Source organism: Silene latifolia, chromosome 1 (assembly GCF_048544455.1).
Source record: "Silene latifolia isolate original U9 population chromosome 1, ASM4854445v1, whole genome shotgun sequence".
NCBI classification, from domain to species: Eukaryota; Viridiplantae; Streptophyta; class Magnoliopsida; order Caryophyllales; family Caryophyllaceae; genus Silene; species Silene latifolia.
In genome coordinates, this window is record NC_133526.1 from 116,290,992 (window position 1) to 116,309,773 (window position 18,782).

The 18,782-nt window shown below is 34.3% G+C and overlaps 1 protein-coding gene and 1 long non-coding RNA gene across 3 annotated transcripts; one reads left to right on the top strand and one right to left on the bottom strand.

The window, feature by feature from the left end:
- The first annotated feature begins 493 nt into the window (after positions 1-493).
- Positions 494-17,717, top strand: LOC141653619 (MLO-like protein 1). The gene is made up of 14 exons (XM_074461451.1): positions 494-622; positions 756-813; positions 14,397-14,626; positions 15,188-15,304; positions 15,403-15,463; positions 15,811-15,905; positions 16,108-16,182; positions 16,375-16,463; positions 16,568-16,617; positions 16,717-16,757; positions 16,903-17,112; positions 17,216-17,283; positions 17,360-17,420; positions 17,511-17,717. Exons 1-14 carry the CDS (start codon positions 494-496, stop codon positions 17,715-17,717), a joined length of 1,491 nt encoding a protein of 496 aa, XP_074317552.1.
- Positions 3,694-5,916, bottom strand: LOC141601297 (uncharacterized). 2 transcript variants are annotated; one of them, XR_012524352.1, is made up of 4 exons: positions 5,639-5,916; positions 4,947-5,168; positions 4,602-4,654; positions 3,694-3,932 (listed from the first exon to the last, which is right to left on the bottom strand). It is a non-coding gene; the product is annotated as an uncharacterized LOC141601297 (long non-coding RNA). The 2 variants fall into 2 exon arrangements; XR_012524353.1 differs by having other exon boundaries at positions 3,694-3,974.
- Positions 17,718-18,782: the final 1,065 nt, after the last annotated feature.

Consider the following 18,782-nt stretch of genomic DNA (forward strand, 5'->3'; position numbering starts at 1 on the left):
CGGCTTACATTAACTAGCCGAAACTCGGAAAGATAACAATTGGACGTTTATACGCTGGAGTATAATTTAATTTATACGGAGTATACAACAAACAATTCCTCATATTATCAATCATAATTGATACTATATCATATACTGTACTAGTTTAATAAATACTCTCTCATTCTTGTAACTTGCTTACCTCAGCATATCATACTCATTCCTATGACTTTCTTTAGAAAAGATGCCAGTAGAGAATAAATGATTTGATAAATAAAAACTTTGAATAATTCTACATGGTCATATTATTTGTGTAACACATGACAATATTATTATTAATACTACTACTACTCCGTAAATGATTGGGTTTAATTTAATTTAAAATAAATGTGAATGATTTATTTGATTTTTTTTTGGTACAAGAATGATTTATCTGATGGTGATATATATAAGAGCCACATTTTAATGGGTTAATATCAATCCTTCCATAAAACACATAATTCCACAGTAGAGAATGTCAGGAGGAGAAGGAGGAGAAGAAGAAAGTTTGGAGTTCACACCAACATGGGTTGTTGCAGCTGTTTGTTTTTTCATCATTGCTATTTCTTTTGCTGTAGAGAGATGCATTCATTATGGTGGAAAGGCATGAATATATTAACTAACCTCCTTTTTTTTCATTTTTACTGTTTACCCGCGGGTTATATCGAACATTTTTCTTAATTTTTGTATCTTAATTGGTTGAACAATTTTATGTTTTGGGATTTCACTCATTTCAGTTGTTGAAGAAGAAACATCAGAGGCCTTTGTTTGAGGCATTGCAGAAAGTTAAGGAAGGTAATAATCCAATAATGTTTCTAAATAGTCACCTTTTTAAATTTGTACGTAAAATAGAACAGTCCATATATTTTATAGTGTACGTAGAGTAGATTTCATTATGGCATAGTATTAGATCTTGTTTCAGTCACGGTCGCAGTATAAATCTTCGCGGCTTAATCTTGCTAACTTCTAAAACACAAAATCTTGTGACGGCACGTATCCGTCACTTTTGAGTGACGGATACCATTTTCCCTCACAAATGACCCAAATAAAGGAGAGAGGGAAGCACATGGGGGTGCCCCACCTTGTTCCCCCTATTCGTTTTGTGAGTGACATTATCCGTCACTTGCTCCGACCCGTCTTCAGCAAGACTAATTGTAAAACACGATGCGATAACATTATCCTCTAAAACATTTATGTGTCGGTATTGTCTATGGGTGTTGCAGTCAATATTTAAAACTATGTATATTATGGATCATTCGGAAATAAATTCTATGGAAAAACTACTTGGACAATCTACCTAGTATAAAAGCTAGGTTTTTTAGAGAGTTTTTATTGGTTCCTAATTTTTAGGAATTAAATTGTGTGTGTGAAGGCCCTACTCCCCACGTTCTTTGGTCTAATTAATTGTTCTCCAATTTAATTAGAGTTTGTTGTGCATTTCATCAAGCATACCTTATGTTAAATAAACAAGAATCTATTAGATACTAGAACTCTTATATTTACCAGTCCAGATCCTTTGTCCCATTATCGTGTATCATTTTGTGTCTCATTGCCTCAATATGTTGACACCCCATCCTTAGATAATATCTACATACTTATTTTTAATATTTATTGCTTATATGTCGAATGAAGAGATAAAGGAACACAAAATGGGATAGAGGATCCGAACTGTATATTTACCTACTTTGTTTTATAAATCTTCCATTCAACATCAAAAATTTACAACAAATTCCCTAAAAACAATACAACAAATTAAAATATTATAAATATTACAATTTTTTTTTAAAAAAAAATGAACTGAAAAAAATAAGGAGCTGAAAAAATTTAAAATAAAGAAGGAACTGGAAAAAAAAAAGCATTTTTTGTGTAAATTTCCGCTTTTTTTTTTTAACAATTTCACATTATTTACAAAGTGGAAACTTAAAAAATATGCTAAAAAAACCAACAATCGTAAAAATAAAAGAGAGAACAACAAAATAAACGGAGTAATGAATTTTTACAATTACCTATCGAAAACAATAAAATTTGACTTTATTTTGTGATTGCATGTGAATGAACACGATCACTACAGATGAAAAAAAACAAAAATTAGAAACATGTATTTTCTTCAAAAATTAAAAATATGCAAGATGTTAAATTTTTTGAAAAGGGGTTTTTATGTATTTTATGAGAAAGATGAAGTAGAAAGGTAAGATGTTGTAAATGAGAGTTGAGAGGAAGTGGTTTTTCATTTAGGGTTTATTGTTAGACATTAGGATGAGAGAATAAGGGTTATTAGGATTTTATAGATTAAGGTTGGGATTGGGCTTCTAAACTACTCCATTTATTTTCAGTTTTTCTTTTCAACTTGTCAAGTATTTTTTTTGGCTATGTAAATCAGCCAAGTGAGTTTATTGTTTTATAGAATAATTGTGAAATATTTATATAAATAACCTATTTTATTAGTTAAATATATATTATAACGTTTTAAGTAACAACTCCATACAATTTTACGCGGGTGTGAAAGGTAAATAACGTCATTTTAATTTAAATCTACACACTTTTACATAGGATAGTCCGCCCATATTATGCGATTATTTTACAACATAGTTACTCTACTTTTCTTTAGGCTTTTATTATTTACATTTTTTTTACCATTAATATTATAATAAAAATTACATATAGTTATTTCCTCCGGCTTGATCATTTGTTTACGGTTGCTTTAGGCCAAAAATTATTGTCTTTATCACTACTCATTTATATGCTCCTGTATTTAATGAAAGCGCCTATTATTACAACCCGTGCATTTTTTACATGGGTTTAAAACTAGTTCTGTTTTACATCCGACTCCCCCTCCCCGATTAACGTTTTTTGTTTTTCATCCGTGGATGCATGTTATGACAGGTTGAAATGCATGTGTTCCCGTTGAATTTAGTTTTAGTTTGACGGGTTCAAACTAAGTAAACAACGTTAGCAAGTAGCAAAATAATGTTAAGGTGATTGGTTGACAATTTGTCTTTAATTTCTTAATCCTTGCTTGTTTGCAATAAGGAAGTAGTATTCTATGTTAAAATTATTCTTATGACACCATAATTTCACACTAAATTAATTGGATGAATCCATAGAAATAGGATGAACGGATGAACTTGAGATCCAGATTATAGCCTTCTAGCAGACACACCCTCCTTGGGTTCTCTCTACCGATGAGATGTTTAAGAGTTTAGGTAAAAGTGTGCTTCCTGGACCATAACCCAGCTTATATATAGGAAGGGGATATAAACCTTATTACCCTATCAGCTGCCTTAGTCTGATACGCCCATCATGCATCAGTTAAAGCTCTAATGGGTATCTACACAATTAAGATATCCAGCCCATACTTTATAAGACGTATATAATTATGCCCGTATTATATTATCCCGATGGATCACTATATTGGGCTATACTTAAATGATAGCTAACAAATACAACCGGTTTAATAGTGTGTCCACGTAAATTATATTGGACCCAATATATTCTTACACTAGTTTAGGACCCGTGCAAAATGCACGGACATATATAAATAATATTAATAATTAATTTTAAAATTTTATAGTTGCACCATGGGATTAAATTTCATGTACAATTTCTAAAGTAAATGATTTATATTACTAAAAAACAACATAATTGAATTGTAAAAAATGGATTCAAAAGAACAACTTAACATTCAATCTTCTAGGGTAAAGGATTTTAATACTTAACTCCATCTATAATTGATATTTCAACTCAAGTGAGGACATCATGTACATAACTACCCATCCTTCTATATCAGATCATATTTTTTTATTACACAATGCAATAATGTGGAGTCAAAGGTAAAACCAAAAAAATTAGCAGCAATCCAACTACGGCAGGACTATATTTTAGACAAACCTTCTTACCAGCTTGTCATCTACAATCTGCCTCCAAAATTTCCGAAGTTTATCGTTAATCTCTAAACTCTGAAATAATGTAGGGCAACGAAAATAACCAACCAACCAACATCAATTAGAATCAAAAAGTTATGTTGTTTAGCGAAAAAGAAATTGGTGTGCTGCCATAGTCTACTACTCCAGCATTGACGGGAGACTAAAATCGTAAGGGATCATTAGTTCTATACAGTAGGATGTAATGATTGATCATGACTTTTATACGTGGAACAGGAAAACAATTAGTTAGCCACAAATCTAGATAAACAACTAAAATTACGGAAAAAGTGTTAGCTAAGGAGTTAAGGTGGAAGTGTAGGGGATAACGAGTTAAGATCACTTGTCCCATTTTTATGTCCCATCTTGTGTCCCATTACCTTAAGATCTTGACACATCACACTTCAAAGGATAAAAATGGCAATAATAAATAACAAAGTGTTTATGTGTCATCATTAGAAGTGATGGGACACAAGATGGGACACGAAATGGGACAAAGGATCTCATATTCAGTCCCCCGATATTATATTGTACTGCCTTTGTGGCTCATTTGACACCAAACAAAATGACACCTAAAATCAACCTTGGTTATACGGAGTATAATTTATCATTAATATGAACTAATGAAAAGCAAAATACCCAAATGTAAAGGTAGCAAAATACCTAAATTTCTCGATTTGGCCTTTGGGTACTGGTTCAATAGTACTCCGTATTACCTAAGATAATGAAGAGCTTTTAGTTAAGGAGGGTATAAAGAGTAGTAATAAGCTTTATAGTGGTTAAGACAACCCTCTTGAGAATTACATTACAACTAACTGGCATTGTCACATATAAAACCACACTAAAGATTTATCTAACAACATATAACTAGCTGTTGGAAGAGCTTATTTTTGGCTAGTTAAGAGAGAATCATCCGTCTGCTTTAGCACACCTAAAGGTTTTTTAAAGCTAAAGTTTTTGCTTACATAAAATGTTTGAAGAGACGATTTCAGTAAATCAAAATGGTACCTGTATAGATTGAGCACAAATTCTTATAGACAGACAAAATCCGTCACTTTGAAGAGACGTGAGACAAAGGGGCATGTGCGCGGGTGAGTGGGGAAGGGTTGTGAGATGTCTCTTCAAAGAGACCGTTGACGCTTTGTAGATTGAATTGTGCAGCCCAGTAGTCTCGTACTCGAGTATTCTCCGAAATCGCAAGTGTTCAAAATATCAATGCCCCTAAAAAGCCTAAAACATAAATTAATGTTACTACAACATGTCTGACAACCTTCTATTCAAGTCAACATTCTCGAAAGAAATATAATGCAACTACACCCAAATTAGGAGCACAATTCAACGAAATGGTTCAGCAAAATGCAATCGTCATCAATTGTAGTGAAACGATTGAATTTTATTGGTGTACACTTTTCTTATAATCCTTGTACAATAGAGTTGCGAATTTTTGGGTATCATCATAGATAACTTAAACCTGAATCTGAAATTTCAAAATCACATGATAAAGATGAATTTCAAAATTTACTTGAATTTAATCAAATCAAATACTACATGTCTACCCATAAACATCAAAAGAAAAACAACAAAAAATAAGGATAAGAATGAAAAATAATAATAATAATAATAATAATAATATGCTACCGCTTCAATGCTTGATGCTTCCTATACAAAGTAAGTCTCTGAGGAAGAAAATAGTGAAATACCAGACATGAATAATGGATTGATGGGCAAAAACGCCAACTCTATTCCATTTTAATAAGTATTCAGTTATTCACCAATGACTGGGAGTAACTGAGAAAATGAATTATAGGATGATGATGAGATTTATGAACACAAAACCAATCTTCAAGTCGATATGAGGTATCGAAAGGAGTAAAGGAGAAAGGAAATGACGGCTGCTGATGTAATTGTAGGATTAATTTGGATTTTTAGGTCTAATCTCATGTAGTATTGTAGCGCGCGGGAATAGAATGAAGGAGAATATGACACGTGTACAGTTTAGTGCAATAGTGGTTCTTGTATTATAGCTTTATATATATATATATATATATATATATATATATATATAGAATCAGGATCCTGTACGAACCAAATTATGGTGCGAACCGTACGAACTATTCAATAGAGCTCAGGTACAACTCGTAGTCACGCGCTAATTTATACTTCGTAAATGTCAACACTCAACAACTCAACAACTCAGCCACTCATCTTCTTTGTCCCAATTTTCTTTGTCCCTCATCCCTACCCACTGACTCCGTTCACGGGCGCCGAACTCCCATTCCACACTCCTTTACTGTTCTCTCTCCGCATCCTTTCCACTCATTAATCATAAAACCCCAGTGCCTCCCAACATCAATGGCGCCACAAACATCGACCACCAACTCTACCTTCTCCGGCGACAAAAACAAAGAAAAATTCCATTTTCCGGCTCCAAATTTCTCGATGACGGTGATGGCTCCTTTAGATTTTTGAAATTTTACTTCCTTTTTGGTAGATCTAACATTTAGATCGAATTCTAAAACGAAAAAAACCGAAAAAAATGAGATTTATGGTGGTTGTGGAGGCGCTTCACCGAGCAACCAGTGGTGCGGTTGCTGTTTGGCTGAGTTTTGGACGGTTGTGGAGTGAGGGGGCGTTAGTGCGGTGGTTTTGTGGTAGTCTTGCGACGACGTTGGAGAAGAGGTGATGGTGTATGGCTTCGAAATGGAGGGTGACTGGTGAGGGCTAGTGGTGTGTTCCGGCCATCGTGCGTGGCCCTCCCTCGTCGGCGTAAACTCCAGGTTAGTAGATCTGAACGATTAAAAATGACAAAGGAGAAGGATTTTGGTTTGTTGTGTAGTGTTGGAAGTGATTTACGAAGGTTGGTGGTTGGTTGTGTGGTGTTCGATGTGAATCAGTGTGGGTGGGGATGAATAGGTGGTGATCGGAGGAGAGTGATTATGGCAGTTTTGGATTGTGTTTTGTTGGTTAATCGGGTTTGCTATGATAATCGTAGGGTGGCTTGAGGGGTGGTTGAGTCAGTGGGTGTCTGCGGTGTTGGATAGGTAAACGGGTGGTGGTTGTGGCGCCGACAGTGGGTATGGGTAGGGGTGGTGCAGTTCTGGTCGTAGGTGGAGTGATGGCTGGGCGGTGTGGTGTTAGCTGGGATTAACATGGTGGTGGTGCAGGTGGTTGTGGCGGAGGCGGCGGTGGTGGTGGGGGGCAGTGGTGATGGTGGTAGTAAGGCGGTGTAATGTGTATGAATGGTCGTGAGTGGTGGTGGCGGTAGTGGTGATAGTGGCAGCGGTGGTGATGGTGGCGATATGGTGAGGTAGAGATGGTGGATACACAAATAACATGTCCAGATACGCACGCGAGTATGGTGAGATACATAAATGGATGCGTGTATCTGGAGTAGTGATAGATGTATCTAGGAGTAGTAATATAAAGTGTACCCGGTAAAAAGTGTATCCGCAAATAGTATGAAACGTATCTGCAAATAGTATAAAACGTATCCACAAATAATATAAAGTGTATCCGGAAATAATATAAAATGTATCCGCAAAATATAAGATATGTATCTGACTTAAATGACATGTGTATCCGCAAAAAAATTAGTGTTAAAAATGTGTAAAAGTGCATATAGAATTTTAGTGTCAAAAAAGTGTATCTAGTTATATAATAAAATGTATTGAAGAAGAAGTGTATATGGCAAGATAGTAAAATGTATATGGAAAAAAGAAAAAAAAAGGTCTAGATAAGCTAGTTCGTACGTTAAGGCAGTTCGTACCTGAACCCGCCCCTATATATATATATATATATATATATATATATATATATATATATATATATATATATATATATATATATATATATATATATATATATATATATAGGTTCGTGTAAGTCCACAAATTTGGTTGATTCCCTAAGTCTCATTCTTAGCCAATCATTTTCTTAATGTAACTTTATTACTTTATGAGTGTAACTTTAGTCATTTATTGATTCATGAGTGAAATTTTTGTCTTTAAGGTCATTTTGTATATGAAAATTTGAATTTATAAATTGGAATTTATGTAATTTTATCAAAAGTATATGTAACTTTATTTTTTTACGAGTATAACTTTAGTCGTTTTAGTTGTAACTTTAGTCGTTTTAGATGTAACTTTAGTCGTATGGTTGTTTCTATACTTTTACGGGTGTAATTTTACCCCTTTTAAGTGTAACTTTAGTCATTGGAGTCGTAACTTTAGTCATAATAGTGAATTGTATGTGAAAATTTGAATTAATATATTTTGTTATTGTAACTTTAGTCCTTTCAAGTGTAACTTTTGTCCTTCAAGACTGTAACTTTAGTCTGAAGGTGTAAGTTTAGTCAATAAAGGTGTAATTTTATTGACTAACGAGTGTAACTCTAGTCTGTAAATTTGTAACTTTAGTACTCAGAAGTGTAATTTTATGCTAACAACTCTTCTTTCACCATCACCACCATCCTACCACCTCCTACCCCAACCACCACAGCACCACCACCTCCAAACCGCAACAACCAACAACAACATCAACCACATATTATCTCAGATCTGAAAAAAAAAAAAAAAAAAGAGAGAAGGAGAAGGCGGCACCACGCACCACCAGCCCACTCCCTCCACCACCTCCAAACCGCAAAGACCAACAACACCACCATATAATTATTATCTCACATTTGAAAAAAAAAGGAGAAGGAGAGGGAGGCGGCCTACCACCACGCACCACGAACCGCAAAAATGCCACCACCGCCATTAAAATGCAACAACCAACAACAAGACCAAAAGCTTTTTATCTTAGATCTGAAAAAAAAAAGAATAGGACGTGGTGGTGGAGAGGAGGCTGGCGGGCGGCTCAGATCTGAAGGGAGGCGGTGGTGCTGCGTGGTGGTAAAGGCGGGAGGCTCAAATCTGAAAAGAAAAAAAATAAGACAGAAAGGAGAAGGGGATGAAGGCGGCAGATTGGTGGGCGTGCGGCCGTCGGACTGGTGGCAGCAGCGTGGTTGGCCGGAGGGTGATGGGAGGGAGAGAGAAGTTTAGAGGAAGAGAGATAAGTTAGATTGTTTGTTGTGACAGTGAAATGGGTAGGGGACTAGGGTTTTATTATGTTCTAATCTCAACCCTTCATTTTGCTCTAATCTTAGCCACTCATCTCTTAGATCTAAAGGTCCATATGAGGACTTAGGGACTCAACCAAAATAGGTGGACTTACATGATCCTTTCTCTCTCTCTCTCTTTCTCTCTCTCTCTCTCTCTCTCTCTATATATATATATATATATATATATATATATATATATATATATATATAGAGAGAGAGAGAGAGAGAGAGAGAGAGAGAGAGAGAGAGGTGAGTTCTTATGAGTCCACCATATGTTATTGAGTCCCTAAGGGCCATTGGATAAGAAAATGGATGGTTGAGATGGATGGAGAAGGGAGGGATTAAGGACTATTAAAAAGAAAAGGAAAAAAATGTGGATGGTTGGATTGAAATGCATGGTTGAGATTGAAATTAACAAAAAAATTATTTCACTAATCAAATTTCTATACACTAATTAATTTTTCTTTCTCTCTCTAGCCCCTAATTAATCAGTTTTGAGTTTCAGATTTCAGAAATGTAAATGTAATGTTGTATGAGTTTTACAAGTGTAAATGTGATGTTTTACGAGTGTAAATGTAACATTTTAAGAGTGTAAATTTGATTTTTTGTGACGGAAATTTTGAATTTACATAATTTTAACATTTTACAAGTGTAAATGTGATGTTTTACGAGTGTAAATGTAACATTTTAAGAGTGTAAATTTGATTTTTTGTGACGGAAATTTTGAATTTATATAATTTTAACATTTTACAAGTGTAAATTTGATGTTTTACGAGTGTAAATGTAACATTTTAAGAGTGTAAATTTGTTTTTTTGTGACGGAAATTTTGAATTTATATAATTTTAACATTTTACAAGTGTAAATGTGATGTTTTACGAGTGTAAATGTAACATTTTAAGAGTGTAAATTTGATTTTTTGTGACGGAAATTTTGAATTTATATAATTTTAATATATTACAAGTGTAAATTTGATGTTTTACGAGTGTAAATGTAATATTTTAATAGTGTAAATTTGATTTTTGGTGACGGAAATTTTGAATTTATATAATTTTAACATTTTACAAGTGTAAATCTAATATTTTACGAGTGTAAATGTAATATTTTAAGAATGTAAATTTAATTTTTTAGGCAATTTTCTATATCTAAATTTGAATTTATATAATTTTAACATGTTACCAAGTGTAAATGTGATGTTTTACGAGTGTAAATGTAGTGTTTTAAGTGTAAATTTGAAGGTCTGCAAGTGTAAATTTGAAGGTTTAAGAGTGTAACTTTGGTCCTTTGAGTGTAACTTTGGTCCTTTACAAGTGTAACTTTGGTCCTTTATGAGTAAAACTTTAGTCCGACTACCAACAAACACCACTAACGTCGTCCCCTCCACCAACTCATATCCACAAAAACTATGAGTGCAAATTTATATAATTTTAACGAGTGTAAATGTAAAGAGTGTAATTGTGAGGAAATCCAAGTGTAAATTTAAAGAAATATGAGTGTAAATGTGAGGAAATAAAAGTGTAAATTTAAATAAATATGAGTGTAAATGTGAGGAAATAAAAGTGTAAATTTAAAGAAATATGAGTGTAAATGTGAGGAAATAAAAGTGTAAATTTAAAGAAAAATATGAGTGTAAATGTGAGAAAATTCAAGTGTAAATTTAAAGAAATGTGAGTGTAAATGTAAAGAAATATGAGTGTAACTTTAATAAAATTTGAGTGTAAATCTGAAAAATGCGTGTAAATGTAAAGAAATATGAGTGTAAATGTTTTGAAGTACGATTGTAAATGTAAAAAAAATATGAGTATAACAAAGATATTTATTAGATCTAAGAATAAAAATCATCATAATACGATTTTTATTCCAAAAATGTATTATATCTTTATTAGAACTACCCAACAAACCATGGAAAAATGATTAGAAAACGAAATTAGAAAGGGTGGTAACAATAACACATTTCCCCATCAACAATAACACTACCACAACCTTCCAATTAAAAAAAAAAAGATCTGAAAATTTTAAAAACTAAAACCAAAAATCAAACATTGAAAAACAGTAAAAAAGGAAATCAGAAAAATTTCTTTTGGCCAACTCATAACCAGTGGTGGTGTAACAAAAACCAACTCACTCATATCCACAAAATATGAAAATTTTACTACGTGGATGGTGGTGTAAATAAGAAAAATCGAAATCAGAATGTTTGTGTGAGAAAATCTTTTGGCCAACGCATCTCGCTTTTGAATGTTTGTGTGAGAAAATCGAAATCAGATAAATAAAAAACATGGTGGATGGTGGTGTAAATAATCGAAATCAGAAAAAAAAAACAAAAAAAAAAACACAAAAACCATTTAAAACTCAGATCTGGAAAAAGGAGAGAGAGGAGGGTGATGTGCGTGGTGGTGTCGTCGAGGGCACGGCAAGGAGGGTGCTACCGTAGGTCGTGGGCCCAGATCTGGGCAAAAAAGAAGGGTGTCGGTTGGTATTGGTGTGGCCAAATAAGGAGGATTTGTGGGTCGTGGCGGTGGTGGGAATTTGTGGGTCGTCGTGCCGATAGAGAGGTCCGAGAGGGACGGTGGTGGTGGGAGGGTATTTGCGTGGTGGTCGGTTGGTGTTGGTGTCGGTTGTGGTGGTGCGTGGTAGTCGGGTTGTGGTGGTGCGTGGTAGTCGGGGTTGGGTGGTGGTGGGTGAGTGAGGATGAGAGGAGTGATTTTTTTTTTTTTTTTTTGATTTTTTTGGTTTTTGGAATTGTTTTGGTTTTTTGGGTTTTTAGAGAGATGAGAGGAATGATATTTGTGTGATAGGAGAGAGAAGTGAGTGGAAAAAGAAGGCTTATATAGTGAAATTAGGGGGTTGATTAGTGATAGTAGTGAGGGAAAGTGATTAATTAGTATCAATCCCCTCCATTTAGCATTAATCCCTCATTTTTTCCCTTCAATCTCAGCCTCCCATCTCATCTTTTCAATGTTCCTAAAGAGGACTTATGAACTCAATTATTTTTGGTGGACTCACTAGATCTCTTCTCTCTCTCTCTCTCTCTCTCTCTCTCTCTCTCTATATATATATATATATATATATATATATATATATATATATATATATATATATATATATATATATATATATATATATATATATATAGAACTAGGATCAAATGAGTCCACTTCCTTTAGGTGAGTCCGTAAGTCCAAATCTTTGCCCTTGGATCTTAAAAAATGAAAGGCTAAGATTAAAACAAAATAAAAGGGTGAGATATAAAAGAGAACTCAAAACCCTAATTTCTCATTTCAGTCATCACACAAATCTCTCAACTACTCTCTCTTCCCCCATCTCTCTCAAACACTAAAATATCTCTCTATCTGCCCACGACGCCACCACAACAACAACTTGCCGCCACCACCGACACTACCACCACCTATGCTGCCGCCGCTCTTTCCTGCTCTTTTTTCTTTTCTTTTTTTTTGAAAATCTCAGATCTACACACAAAAATGGTGTAGAAGTTTTACTTGGTTTTGGAAATTAATTAAAAATGACGAAAATGGCGACAGGACGGTGATGCGACGAAAATGCCACCACCTACGCTGCCACCACCTTCCCAGCCGTCACCTGCCGTCGACACCACCGCCTTCCTCAGTCTCCCTCTCTCCCCGACACCACCACCACCACGCGCCTCCCTTTGTCTTCAGATCTGCCGCCCCTCCTTCCCCTTTCTCTTTTTTTATTTTTTAGTTTATTTTGTGGCTGTGTGGTTGTGGTATGTTGCCTCCGTTGTCCCTATCAACCACCGATGCAAACTTATTTTTTTTCAGATCTGGAACCCTAGGGTTCGTGGCGTGTGGGCGGTGGTGTAGTCGGGTGGTGGGCAGCGTGAGGGGAAGAGACGGAGGTGGTAGTATACAAAAAAATTTTAGATTTTGTTTCCGATTTTTTTTTTCATTTTTTTTCTGATTGAAATTGTTGGGTGGGGATGTCATGTTGGTGGTTATGGCTCGGGTGAGGTAGGATTAACACGGTGGTGATGTTCTTGGAAGTGAAGGTGGTGGTTGATGGTGGAGGAGGTGAAAGTGGCGGTGGTTCATATAGGCCGTAGAAAACATGACTGTTAAAATTAAAGTTTTAAACATTTAGCATAAAAGTTTCAATTATATACCGTTAAAGTTACATAAAAATTTTATATATAAAATTACTCGTTAAGCAATAAAGTTACAAACGTATGCCATTAAAGTTTCACTCGTTTGACATTAAAGTTCCATTTACTCACTATAAATTAGTGAAATTCCAATATTTAAATTGAAAATGGCCTAAAAAAACTGTAAAGTCACTCGTTACCATTAAAATTTGACTCGTAAAACATTAAAGTTTTACTCAAGAAATGTTGAAATTACATAAATTTAATCAAAATTACGTTATTACCTAAATTCGAATATTTATATTGGACAATGACTTATAAAAATTAAAGTTTCATTTTTAAGCATTAAAGTTTCACTTGTAAAAAATTAAAGTTTTACTCTTAAATCAGTGAAATTACATAAATTTTAATAACAATTACATTAAAATATAAATTCAATTTTTTATAATTAAAAATCACCTAAAAAAATTAAAGTTTCACTTTTAAGTATTAAAGTTTCACTCGTAAATTATTAAAGTTTCTCTCTAAAATCAGTGAAATTATATAAATTTTAGTCATAATTACATTATTACATAAATTCAAATTTTTACATTGAAAAATGACCTAAAAAAACTAAAGTTTCACTTTTAAGCATTAAAATTTCACTCGTAAAACATTAAAGTTTCAGTCAAGAAATCAAATTTATATTTAAAATTACATTTTATAACATAAATTTAATTTTTTTTTTTTACAAAATTATTATAAGAGATTAAATTTACAATTATAAAGAATTAAAGTTACACTTACAGATTAAAGTTACAATTATAAAACACTAAAGTTTCATTTAAAAAGTTTTAAATCTCAACCATCAATCTTAGAAGATCAATGGCTTAGATTAGGACTTAAGGACTCACCATTTTAGGTGGACTCATTTGAACTTGACTATATATATATATATATATATATATATATATATATATATATATATATATATATATATATATATATATATATATATATATATATATATATAGAATAGATAGATAGATAGATATAGATTCTAGGCTAGTTGGCTGCATGTACATTCTAGGTTGTTCAATGGAATCTCCTCATTTTTGTAATTACTGTTTAATTAGCAAGGTTTATATTTTCTTTCTTTCCACTTTTTATTTTTTCGTTTTTGTAATTACTGTTTAATTTTGATGCATTGAAAAGAGTAGGAGAAAATTGATGAGTATATGTAAAATGAAAATTGGACAGAACTGATGCTGTTGGGGTTCATATCCCTAATGCTAACAGTACTACAAGGGACACTATCAAAAATGTGCATTTCTGAGAAATTTGTCACCAACATGCTTCCCTGTAGTATTAGTGATAAACATAAAGAAGAATCCGCCGGCAACAACACAGCGACCATGGAGCATCTTGGTGGTCTTCGTCGGCTTCTTTCCGAATCTGCTTTGTCTCAGACTGCTTACTGTGCCAGTAAGGTAATGTCCCAACTCCCATGTATTCATTACGTTGCATTTTATCGTGGCATGGCGGGTAAGTTGTGGATATAGCATGGTAACGGGTATCATGTATCAACAGTTTTTACCAGAAACTATAGGTATTGTATGTTGTAAGAAAATATTGGTCAAACTGGACATTGTTAACGGATAAATTGTACTCCTACTACGTACTTAGGTTTTTCTATTGAGAAATTCCTTGCTTGGTTCCTTGCTTGCTACTCCGTATTATTTTTCGATTTGTCCAGCATGCAAATATCTGTAGGTGACATATCCACGGTCGGATTATGTGGCAAGGAATATGAACAATATTCTTTGTTGAGTTGTTGCCGAATTATTATATTTGTTTGGAATTGTTGCTGCACTCAACATACGAATATTTCAAATCAAATAAATAGAATGATTTTAAAAATGATTCTAGTGGCCAATTTTGTCAAATATTTTTAATTATGATCTAAACTTCACTGATTTTTAATGATTGTTCTTAAATCATTGTTATCTGCCTTCTAACAATTTAGTTATCTATTTGTTGTTGTTTTGCAGAATAAAGTTCCTTTTTTATCCATTGAAGCGCTTCATCACCTTCATGTATTTATATTTGTATTGGCGGTCGTTCATGTCAGTTTTTCTGTTTTGACTGTTCTTTTTGGAGGAGCAAGAGTAAGTAAATGTTCTGTTAATTTCTTATAGAATCTCAGATTTACTATGCTATTCGGCTGCGTTTCAGTTTTGCTAATATGGCGCTTTTTATGTTATAGATACGCCAATGGAAGAAGTGGGAAGATGCTATTGTACAGCAAATTAACGATACAGATCCGTGTAAGATTTGTTTTCATTTCCATCAGGATTAAACTCATTATTTTTCCGCTTTAAAAAAACAACTAATAAAGCAAATTAACCAAATTGTTTGTGTGACTATGCTTCTTATATGAAGTTGCAGTAGGTTAATAAATTTTCATTATGGTTTTTTATATGGAAAGGATAAGACTGTGTAGGACCGTACATTTAACTTTATTAACCATTCCTTGCAGTCACTCCTTGGACTTAAGCTCTGTTCAAAGAAACAAAACCTAGTAACAATCTAAAGTGTTTTTGTTTTCTCTGCAACTTTAAGGCACTTTCGTCTTTCACAGCCTCATCTCAACAGTTGCTACATTCTTATGCAGCATTAGGACATGCAGTCACTCCGATTCATGACCATGCCTTCATCAAAGATCACTTTGGGGGTATTGGTGTACATTCTTCTATCCTCGCTTTGATGGTGAGCTAGTTTCTTCTCTAAGCTTCTTGGGATAGTGATTGCAATCTAACCTTCAAATAGATTTATATATATTCGACATACTCTTTTGTGACATCCTCATATTCGACATGATGAATGATCCTTTTGTCTAGTCATTTTCTTACTGTCCATCTACTACATTATGAACTTTGAACCAATATACTACTTGTTTTTGTCTTTCCAGCATTCTTTTTGCAAGCAGTTTTATGGAGCAGTGACAAAAGCAGATTATTTGGCATTGCGCTTAGGTTTCATTATGGTATGCATTTCTAGTGTGTAGGTTTCAGTCACAAAACAGTTGCAATTTTTTTTTGTTTCGAGATTTTATATATTGTGAAGCTGAAGTCAGTAACCTCTCAGTTACAAGGATGCGTGCATCCAACCCTCTTATCTCGCTATAAGCGGGAGCCTTTGAAACAGTGGGGTAATGCTGGTTATAATTGCATTTCAGACTCATTGTAAGAGCAATCCGAAGTTCAATTTTCACAAATACATGATGCGTGCTTTGGAAGATGATTTCAAACGGGTTGTTGGGATAAGGCAAGTGATTTTATTTAATGGTGTAAAATCTATTAGAACATTCTTTGCTAAAATCCTCTAAATTCATGTACTAAGGTTCTAATTTGTATTAATATATGATGCAGCTGGTATCTTTGGGTTTTTGTCATTGTCTTCTTGTTGGTGAATGTTAATGGTAAGAGCCGCCATTTATGTTAATGGTGGCTTGCTTGTATTATTTTAACTTGGCTTTGTGTTCACTATGTTTCTTATGTATATTTGTTTATCTTTGCAGGTTGGCATATATACTTCTATATGGCGTTTATTCCATTCATTGTGAGTACCCCTAATATACCGATATCAGTATTGAGCTGAGTGTCAGTCATCATAGCCTGATTACGGTCGTCCTATTATGACACGGAATATGCATTAGAATGCAACTTCTAAACTCTTTTCATTTCTTTTGTTACATTGGTATTAGTTGCTTCTTGCCATCGGAACAAAGTTGGAGCATATAATTTCTGAGCTAGCTCATGAAGTTGTTGAAAAACATGTAGCAATAGAAGGAGATCTGGTTGTTAAACCTTCTGATCAACACTTCTGGTTTAGTCGCCCTCAGTTTGCGCTTATCTTGATCCATTTCATCCTTTTCCAAAATGCGTTTGAGATTGGTTTTTTCTTCTGGATATGGGTGAGCTGGTTTTCCGGTTTTCATGCTCCCTATTAGTTTTACTTATTTTTTTTGCTTATAACTTATTTTGAACTTCATCTCTCTTTGAATAAAAACACTTCAGGTACAATACGGTTTTCACTCTTGTATTCTAGGAAAAGTCAAGTACATCTTACCTAGGCTCATCATCGGGTAAAGAACATTTATCTCCCGCCTTTTATCTTGAATCATTTCCTTCTTTTTTAATTCTGTTTACATTTTGATGCAGTGTTTTCGTCCAAGTACTGTGTAGTTACAGCACCCTACCTCTTTATGCAATTGTTACTCAGGTAATTTTGAATGCGAGTTTAGTTCTGGTAAGTTTATAACCTGTCATTGACGCTGTTATCTGACATTTTTGTTGGAAATATAATATCAAGATGGGAACCAATTTCAAGAAATCCATATTTGATGAGCATGTACAAGCCGGGATCCTCGGATGGCGGGCTAAGGTGAAAAAGAAGCATACACTGAAAGGATCATTAACCAAACCTGGTTCGTCATCTACTGACGGTTCAACTGTGAGAATTCAGCTTGGAGGCATTACTCAAAAGGACGCGGGTGAGATTCAACCGGTCCACGATTAAGGCGCCAAATCCAATAGTTGAGTCGACATTTATTTTTGCACTTTTGGGCAGTTTACCGATGTCCATAGCGCCTCCAAATGAGTCGGTATGAACATGTAAAGAGTGGGAATTCTGAAGAAATTTGTAATTGGAGGGGTGTAACTTGCTGCAACTTCTCTTAAAGCAAGAAATTTGTTACACAAAGTGTATAAACTCGCATTTGTGCAAAATCAATAAGAGAAGAGTGATAGTTCTCATATGTCTATGTTCATTCGCGTTGCAACAGACGTATCTGTTTATGTTTATGATATAGTTGTGTTGCAAAAGTGAGATCTCCTAGCGCTCAATGTAACAAAAATATTAAATTTAGGGTGCATGGACGGATTTTACTCATTCATGAACATAAATGACCAATTTACCCTTCTTACTCCAACACACATACATTTAATTTCAACTTACTCCCTCCATCCCTAAGCTCCTAACCACCTCTTGCCACCACCAGCCCACAACCCAACCACCACCCCTATCCCCGTCCACAACCTCCTCCTACGCGACCGGTGCCCGGCCAAAGCCACCCCTACCTCCACCCGCCTAGACCTGCCAAGAACCGTCCCTTCCCCCACCCATCACCGCCACGTCCTCCCTTCACCCGATCCCTACGCGACCACCATGATTGACCCAACACCGTCAACCATCATCGCACGACCGCATCTGTCCCCTGCAACTATCATCTTCCCACCACGACCTATCCCTCAACCACCCATGATTGAAAAAAAATCCAGGATTGGCGGAAAAAATCCTAATTGAAAAACAAATTAATTGATTCAATAGAAACAATAATTCATGTAATTTGTTCAACAAAATCGAATGTTGACTTATTTGATGAGTGGATTAATATTTTTCATTTGAGAATTTGGATCAATTTGATAGTTAAGTATGAGAGGAGAAAATAAAAAAGAGAGAATTTCTAGTTTATTTTTTTTGTTTTTTTTATGAAAAGGGGAATACATGGAAAAAAATATGGAAAAATGTCCATGATTGAGTAAAATCAGTTCATAAAAGAGCAACTAAGTCAAGGAAACTGGG